General features: G+C 31.6%; 1 protein-coding gene across 1 annotated transcript; it reads left to right on the top strand.

Moving 5' to 3' along the window:
* On the top strand, window positions 1-5267 carry LOC143085152 (uncharacterized). Its single transcript, XM_076261347.1, has 5 exons — window positions 1-69; window positions 1077-1707; window positions 2576-2635; window positions 3438-3501; window positions 3972-5267. The coding sequence occupies exons 2-5, from the start codon at window positions 1078-1080 to the stop codon at window positions 4775-4777; spliced, it is 1560 nt and encodes a 519-aa protein (XP_076117462.1). The 5' UTR covers window positions 1-69; window position 1077; the 3' UTR covers window positions 4778-5267.
* Window positions 5268-9752: the final 4485 nt, after the last annotated feature.

Genomic DNA, 9752 nt, shown 5'->3' on the forward strand with positions numbered 1-9752 from the left:
CGACATTGCATTTTCTGTGAGGATTCAAAAACAATATGACTTTTAGATAGAAAAACAACTAAGTTTGATGTAAGTATGCTATAACACTAACGTTTAAAATGCATTACTAAGGGCTCAAATAGATGGAGATAGATTATTACCAAAACTGAATTTCAGTTTTAGACTCAAAGGCTGATATTTATGATACTGCGCAGGACATTTGTGCTTTTACATAGAACATTTCCGCTTTTTTAAAAGGACATTTGCGCTCCAATTTATATGAAATTTGCGCTTTTTATACAGGACATTTGCACTTCGGAATATTTGCTTCTTATGACTACACTACCATTTTAACTCGGCTAAGGTCCGGTAGCTTTGATCTGGCCGAGTTAAAATTATCCTATTCATTATGGTTTAAAATTTAAACGTTATTTCATAGCACATTAACCGAACTAATATAGTTATATACATATACATATACACATTGACGGTTCTATAATAAATATGAATGTCAATACTTCTATATTGGTTTTGTACAAGATCATGTTTTTCCTGACTGTTGGTGACTTTTCTATACTAAATCCATTAGATGTTAGATGCGTACTGATTGATATTTCATTCTATAGTACAAGATTTTTTTATTAGTTTTTATTCGCTATAAACTACCTACTTGCCAGTAAATATATAACGTATGTCAAGTACTCTATGTTTTTTTATGTGAGGATGTAAAATTATCCTGCTACGTAAAGGCATTATTTTTGTTACGTTTTATTTTTTTCTTCTTCTTTGTAGTGTTACTCCGATAAGTTAAACCCTTTTCAACTGACGTTTTTAGTTTTTTCATATAATGTGCTATTACATCGCTCTTCTATGTTATGGAATATTTGAATTCTTTTTTGACCATCGATTTACGAGTTTTGAACAGCAGTATACGACTGTTGCCTTTAGTTAACATTATACAAAAGTAAAAGTAATACAGAACTTTTAACACTGCAGTTTATATTCTAATTAAATTTAAAATGCTTGAGTTTAGAGTTGTCTTTACTTTGCTAGTTTTTCTCGGACATTTTATATCTTTGTTGTCTGTAATATTACAGAATGGACAATGAAGATAAAAGACGATATTTTATAGTAGGATCTGTTATACTGGAGGTTGTGACACCAATGTTTAGGACCAGACTGGAAAGAGACTACACACGTAAAGGACTACTATCTCTACAGGCTTTCCTCAACACACAGCCAGTAATACACATCCTATTTCATCTACGTCACAGAAATGCACGGTGCTGTGTTGATACACCAAACTGTTATAACCATCCATCATTACCACTCATCTATTGTCAATGGAAGCGGTTATATTCAGAGAAACCTGGCCTTGCCCTTCATGATTGCCACTGCAGGTTCACAGCTAATCCTGTTCAACTAGAAGATCTTGATATCACCTTATCCAGTCTGATATTGTTGAACTGCAATAATCTGACACCAGGCGATGATGCTGCAGTACAGGGTTTACGACAGTACAAGAATGACTACCTAAGTCACAATACCACAGGAAGAATATCACAGACAGAATACAAAAGCCTCTGGACAGACCTGACAAACTTTGTCCTACAACTTGACCCTTGTAAACAAGATGACATAATAAGAATTGAGAGAAGACCATTGGATGAGGCTTTGTGTAACAACTACACCCTTAATCTACTGGACATTCATAAAAAACTTGATGAGGTAACTAACCCTTCTAATTACATATGTTTCATAGATAAAATTTAGCAACTCTATTATCTCACTATTGACATATTAATACTTTCAATTGAGTGTTCTTAATAAGCTCTTTAACACTGTAGTCTTCTTCTTTTGGCTACACCAACTCTAATTCAAAACAAAGATTATTTTTTTTTATGTTAACCGGGTCTTCAATAAAATTTTACAGCTTCATGCGTTTGTTACTTTTTTTTACTCGTACAGTACAGAGTCTCTTTTTTTTACCTCACAGTACATGTCCCCAATAATTATTTCATCTTTATTTGTCCAAATTGTTCATGCGTTTGATTTCACAACATCTTATTTTAAACATAATGCAAAAGCCTATTACCATTTTTACACTAAATGAATTGGATGAAACAGTATTAAACCCATGTAAAAATCTCATAAATAAGAAGATACAAATCAAAGTGAATGAGGAAATTACATGAACTTCAAAAGAATAAAATTGAGAATGGAAATGGGGAATGTGCCAAAGAGACAACAACCCGACCATAGAAAAAAACAACAGCAGAAGGTCATCAACAGGTCTTCAATGCAGCGAGAAATTCCCGTACCCGGAGGCGTCCTTCAGCTGGCCCCCAAACAAAGATATAGTGAAGCATAAGCATTAGACATAGTGAAGGAAAAGAGGAAAAATCCTCTACTATGCAAGTAGTACCTTATGTTCCACTTTGATTTATATGTTTCACGAGTAAACTGTACCCCAATTAAATCTAAATTACTTTTCATGAAATAGGGACGCAAGTTAAATGTCCATAAATGATAAAGAAATAACAAACTAATTACACAGTTAGATAATTGAAATGTCTTTACTGTTGGTTTTTTTCAGATGGATACTTCAATTCAAGGTATTAGATCTGATATACACGGACAAAATGCTTACATACAGGTAGATACATTATAACATTTATTACCACTTACTGTATCTTAATTACCTCCATTCAAGTACACCAAACACGAACAAAAATCCGGTTTACTTGTATATCTAAAGCAAGAACTTCAGGATTGTCATGTATGCTTACCTGTTTTATCTAAATTCTGGCTTTATGTTCCCTAGCTTTTTCATACATTTTGTTCCTATATATTAATATACATTTTTTATTTTCGATTTATGATTGTGAATATCCATTTGGCATCTTTCATTCGCATCTTTTTCATCTTTTTTTCTTTAAAACAGTATTATGATAATCTGTGTATTAGGGGTCATCCATAATTATCAACCATTTTCCAAAGTGTACAAAAGGTACACTAGGGGGGATTGGGTTAAAAAATCAACATTTTTACAGTACGCTTTTTTTTTCATCAAATGAAATAAAACAGTCAGATATGTTTCAGATTCTTTTCAATGCAAATTTCTATATTAACCTAAACTTTATTAGACAGGATCTTCTTTTTATTAAGAATTATTGATTCTTGTCTTGAAATCTGAAAATGGTTGATGTACACTTTCTGGAAAGGGTGGGAGGTCTGAAAAGGTATATGTTTTGTACACTTTGGAAAATGGTTGACAATTATGGATGACCCCTTAGGTAATATAATTTTGATTTTGTTACACCAAAAACTATATTAAATCATACAAAAAGTAACAATGTTGAATAAATATAAGGTAAAAATTGTATTGACTCCCTTAAAATGTATTTTTCTTATTGCAAGTTATAGGTATAAATTATTTGTATTATATCATATCACAGGAGATACTCCTATATATCAGAAAAGATGGATGTACTTGTCAATGTGGAAACCATGAAGTTCATAGTATGTATAATTATTTTGATAATCTTATGATAAAGGGTACAATCATGCAATTGGTTTTCCTATTAAATGGCATTCTGGTGCCATTGAAGAAAGAAAATCTTTGAATAACTCTATTCATGCTTGTTGCCTGTTTATTTTTTAACTGAAAATAACTGTTTATATCAAACACATGAAAACTAAAAAGATCTATTAATAATGCATCCTTGGAAAAACTACATTCATTAATGAAAATAGGGTTGCATTTTTGCTAACACTGATGCTGTCTAGTTGTAATTGATTTAAAATGTCTTCATTTGTTCAATTAAAATCGATAATAAAATACAACATTCTAGTATGACCGTTCATCGTTCGCTTTAAAGCATGGAATCTTTTTTTCATAAATACTATATATATATACAGCAAAATAAAACAACACACAATATATAAACAGCAAATACTACAATAATCTATGTGTGACTTCCTACTTTCAGCTAAAGGCCACACATGCACATACAGACTAGGGCAAGATGTTTTTAAACTTCACCATAAGATTAACCTGACATCAGAAATTCCTAAGGACTGTAACGGAACTGTAGCAGATATAGTAATGATGGATGATGGCAGACTGGTGATGTGTGTGTCTGACAAAAGGAGAATACTGATCTGTAATACAGATGGTTCACAAGTAGACAGTATACATTTACAAGATTTTCCATGGTGTATTACAGTAGTCAACAACTTTACAATTGCTGTTACAGTGGGACAAAGTGAGTGTATAGAGATGTATGACATAAACACTAAAATCAAACTTAAATCAATATCTATACCTGGAATGAGGTGGTGGATTGGCATCACAACTATAAATAATAATTTAGTGGTAGGGGTTGGTGACAACAGACTAATGATCATAGATTACAAGACTGAAGAGGTAGTACATACAATACAGACGTACCGTGGTCCTTACAGGTTACATGGTTCTCGTGACAGAATATTTTACCGTCATAATAACTACTACAACTATAACAAGCTGTACTGGTACAGTCATATTGATAACAGACACCATACTCTTACATTACCTGCACCATGCAGAAAGATGACTACTTTACAAGATGGCAGTCTGTATGTGGTGTGTAAGGACGAATCAGTACAGCATGTGTCATCTGATTGTAAACAATACAAAACTGTCAAAACAAAGGGACTAAAAAAAATTGACTGTTTGGCTTATAATTCAAAGCAAAGAAAACTGGTTATAAAAATTATAAACCAGAGAAAATTTAATGTCTTCTATGAGAAATAATAAAGTCTAGGTTATGCAAGATTATAACATTTCCACAACATGTATTATGGAAAAAAATTGTATTCAGCTTTGACTGCACAAAAAAAAACATTAATTCTAATACATTTAGAAATATGAAAAGACAAAATATCAATACTCATATGTAATTGCTGCTACGTATAACCAGGAAAACGCATTTATGCTCCACATCAAATCACTGATTTCAACGAAAGTAATTTTTACATAACAGCCTTTGCTTGTTCCATAGATACTTGTATATTGCAAAGTTTGGTATCTTTAAATATATGAGTCAGTTAACAATTGTTAACAAACACTTTGTCTTCCTGTTATAAATACTGTTCTATTATGAATTCTTGAAGATTTGAATTAAACATTATTTTCGTATGTCCTTGTGTTTATATTTTATATATTTTTCTAGGATATTAACATGATTGCGCAGATATGGATGTGGTATGCTTGTTAGATGAGAAATTACCAAAATAAGCGGGCGATTTCGTCAACACATCTCATATCTATAAATATTATAATTATTTACCCGATTTCTTGTTGCAGTTTTGGAACAATATACAATATTGCAAGATAAGAAATTGTGTCTTCAGGAAATGCCTTCAAAATTGTGAAATGCCAGTTTAATAAATCACGTTGAAAACTATCACTTTCTTGTTTTTGCAAATGTGAATAATATAAAATTAAGCATCTGTGGCATTTGATACGATTTAATATCCAACTAAATTTAATCTTACGTTCAAGAGGGAGAGGTGAACGAATATTTAAAAACGTGTATGCTGAAAACAAACTCACAATGCGATGGCAAACATTTAAAAAAAGAAAAAAAAAGTCTATAAAACACAAGAAAGAAACTATCTAATAAATTTCCTGTTACAAAACTTTCAATTTTTCGAAAAACTAAGGATTTTCTTATCCCAGGAATATATTACCTTAGCTGTATTTGGCAGAGCTTTTTTGAATTTCGGTACCTCAATGCTCTTCAACTTTGTGCTTGTTTGGCTTTATAACTATTTTGATCTGAGCGTCACTTATGGGTCTTAGGTAGACGAAAAGCGCGTAAGGAGTATTAAATTATAATCCTGGTACCTTTGATAACTATAAATGCTAAGCAACAAGAACACCACCAACAAAGAGGATGATATCATGTGCTCCAAAAAGACTGTTATGTCATATTTGTTGTAATTGTTGTTTTGTCTTATCAATCAAAAAAGGTGAATTTGTATATGGTGATACTGAAAAAAACAGGATCTTTATCAAAAGAGAGGCGAAAGATACCAGGGGTGCATTCAAACTCCTAGATCGGAAACAAAATAACACCGCCATGGCTTAAAAAGAATGAAACAGTCAAACTATAGTACAAAAGACACAACATAGAAAACTTAAGACTCAGCAACACGAACCACAGCAAACTCTGAGAGGGGGATCTTATGTGCTCCAGAAGGGTTTACTTATCCTGCTCCACATGTGGCAACCGTCATGTTGCTCATGTTGCTAATGTTGCTCATGTTATAACAAACCCGGTAAACGGTCGTTTACATTCGTGAAAAGGGAGTGGGATTGTAATTACGACATCAGGAGCGTATGAAATTAAACAAAAACACTCACATAAGTTTGTGAAAATAAAATATGATTATACTCCTTATACTATTTCTAGAATAAACAAGATGTATAAATGAATGCAACAGTAGTATACCGCTGTGCCAAAGTCATAAATCGATTGAAAAATAACAAATCCAGGTTACATAATAAACCAGTGGGAAACACATCACCTATAGGAGGATAACGATACCAAAGGGATATTCAACTAAAAAGTTGAATATCAACTGTTAACGTCATGGCAAAAGACATAAAGACAAACCCAAATGTCCAACACAAAACATAAAAATACTGAAGACTGAGCAATAAGAACCCCATTTTATTTGCCCCTGCCCCCTCATTCATGATCTTTTGACATTGAAACATTTAATTAATTAATATGCATTAGTTTGTGATAATGACAGTTTATGGGGGACCACTAGTGATTGGTCAATGACATGTGGTATGCAGTTGTATACGCTACGTGTGCATGAATTTTTACAAGTTTTTTTGTTTTCTGATTAATATTGCAGCTTCATTTGTTTATTTCATCTGTTTAACATTTTGCCATTTGGGTTGATGAATACCTTTCTTGAATGTGCTGTTCTATGCATGACAACTGCAAGTATTTCGATAGAATGTCATACTTTTATCCTTTAAACATTTTTATTTGTTCAGCTTGATATTTGGAATCTTGAGCTGACACTAGTTTTAAGTAGGTGTGGTGTGGCATGATTGCCAATGAAACAACTACTATCCATCAAGAGTTAGTATTTCCTTTTTATCCTTCGTACTAAGTTCTTTGTTGAGTGAAGCAAACATAAAACTCATAACAGTGGGTTTTGGGTCAAACTAAAAATCTCAAATACTCAAGTGAGAACACCAAGTTGTTTTCATAGGTGCTAAGTGTGCATGTGTTTTTACAAGTTTTTTGTTTTCTGATTAATATGGCAGCTACGTATACATTCAGTTGTTTTAAAAATTTTGCCATGTCTGGTGATGAATTCCTTTTATTTCCCAAATCCATGTCATATGAACTTTTTGATTACTGATTGGCAATCATAACACATCACTTTACCATAAACTATTCATTAGTATTCATTGTTTTAACAAAACATGTAGATAAATAAGCCTTATCTTCTGAATTAAAACTAAATTTGAATATAAAAGTTTTCCTACTATTACAAAGACTTTCTTTACCAAATTGTTGTAAATTTTCAAAAAACATTTACATTTATAAAAATAATTTATGAGTAACAATTTGTATAATTTATCCTTACTTAAAAATAAGAAAATAAAAGGCAAATCTTAAGTTAAGTGACCTTTCAATGACGAACGCAGAGGAACAAAAAATACATCCATAAACAAAGATGATTGTTGTAAAGTGTTCAATGTTTGCACATAAAAATTAATAAATGTCAAAGAAATCTGGCTTTTACCTAGTAAATCATGATGTATTTCATACTTTTCATCTTAATGACCCATGGTCAAACACGTAATGTTTGCAATTGTTTGAGACCTGCCTGTAGATGTTGACAAAGGTGACCTTTCATAGCCATAAACTGTGTTGAGGCAACCTTCAAACAATTACTATCATATGCTACTAATACAAATCTTCTTTAAAAATAATTATAAATCCTAATGTTCAGGCAGATAATCTATTTTTTTTCAAAACAATGTCCCTTAAAAATGTATGTAAATGTATGTAGTTATTAAAATATTCACTTTTAGTTCTTTGTTCCATAGTCTCATATGCTACCATAATTTTGTTACCTGTGCTATTCAACTGTCATTTTCTAGATGCATGAATTTTTGTTTTTAAAACTTTTTTTTTCAATTTGTGGTCTCATTTTCAAATTGGTCTACGTTAAGGTCAAAAGGTCCAAAATAAAACTAAGTATGATTTCATTAAAAATTGAATTCTTACTTGTTAGGGTTCTTTGATATGCCAAATCTAACTGTGTATTTAGATTTTTCATTTTTAGTCCGGTTTTCCAGTTGGTCCACATTAAGGTCCCAATGGTCCAAAATTAAACTGAGTTTGATTATAACAAAAATTTTAATTTCTTTGTGTTCTTTGAGATGCTGAATCTTATCATGTATTTAGATTTTTGATTATTGGTCAAGTTTTTAAGTTGGTCCATTGTGACCACCTTAAGCTCCAAAATTAAAATGTTTTGTTTGCATTCAACAAAAATTAAATATAAGGAGTTCTTTGATACGCTGATATATATCTAACCATGTATTTCGATTTTTGATTTTTTTGGCCCCGTTATCATGGTTATCAAATTGGTTTACATTGAGGAGGTCTAAAGGGTCCAAAATTAAACTTTGTTTGATTTCATCAAAAACTGATTCCTCAAGGTTCTTTGATATGCACAATCTAACTGTATATTCAGATTTTTTACTTTGGGTCCTGTTTACAAATTGGTCCACATAAGGGTCAAATTAAAAATAAAAATTTTGTTTGATTTCAACAAAATTTGAATATAAGGGGTTCTTTGAACTTTTGAATCTAACCCTGTATTTATATTTTGAATATTGGACCATAAAAAGTAAATTTAAATTTTTTAAGTTCCTTGTCCAAAATCTATGCGGTGTCAAATATTTAATGACAATCCAAATTTAGAGCTGTATCAAAAAGTAAAATCACAAAAATACTGAACTTAGAGGAAGATCAATTGGGAAAGTCCATAATCACATGGCAAAATCAAATAACAAAACGCATCAAAAACGAATGGACAAAAACTGTCACATTCCTGACTTGGTACAGGCATTTTCAAATGTAGAAAATGGTGGATTAAACCTGGTTCTATAGCGCTAACCCTCTCACTTTAATGTTGTGTCTATACTTGCCTTAACTGTTCAGGGTACGACCTCTGCTGTGGTATCAAGCTGAGCCCTGCAGAGTATTTTTTTTCAGTAACTTTTTATGTTTCAAATCATCAAATTATTCTAAGTTGATTTTCTTGAAAATATTCAAGTCCAATTTGCCTTCATTTTCTTCTTAGAAAAATTCTAAGTGCTGATTTTCCTTCGTTTGCCTTCCTTTAAAATTTCAAAGTCTAAATTTGCCATCGTTTCCATCCCCCAAAAAAGATAAAGTCCAAACTTTGCTATCGATTGTCATAGATTGTCATCCTTTCCATGGAAGTTCTTTCATGGCAAATATGAAAACGATGGCAATTTTCACCATGGAAAATATTTGCCATAAATTTCATGGAATTTAATCAAATTTAACATTGTTTCCATCCTTTTTCCATGAAAAATCGATGGCATAGATGGAATGCCATGAAAATCCTAGGGACGGGCAAGACTTTGTATCATGCTCATAAAAAACATTATATTAACATTACGTATAGTTTTGAATTGGACTAAAAGTGAAAAGCAG

The sequence above is a fragment of the Mytilus galloprovincialis genome, chromosome 8 (assembly GCF_965363235.1).
Source record: "Mytilus galloprovincialis chromosome 8, xbMytGall1.hap1.1, whole genome shotgun sequence".
NCBI lineage: Eukaryota > Metazoa > Mollusca > Bivalvia > Mytilida > Mytilidae > Mytilus > Mytilus galloprovincialis.

Bases quoted from the DNA above. Each gene is read 5' to 3' on its own strand.
- LOC143085152 (XM_076261347.1), top strand. From the start codon at position 1,078: ATGGACAATGAAGATAAAAGACGATATTTTATAGTAGGATCTGTTATA. The intron at 1,708-2,575 runs GTAACTAACCCT...GGTTTTTTTCAG, and splicing joins TTCATAAAAAACTTGATGAG to ATGGATACTTCAATTCAAGG. The intron at 3,502-3,971 runs GTATGTATAATT...TCCTACTTTCAG, and splicing joins TGGAAACCATGAAGTTCATA to CTAAAGGCCACACATGCACA.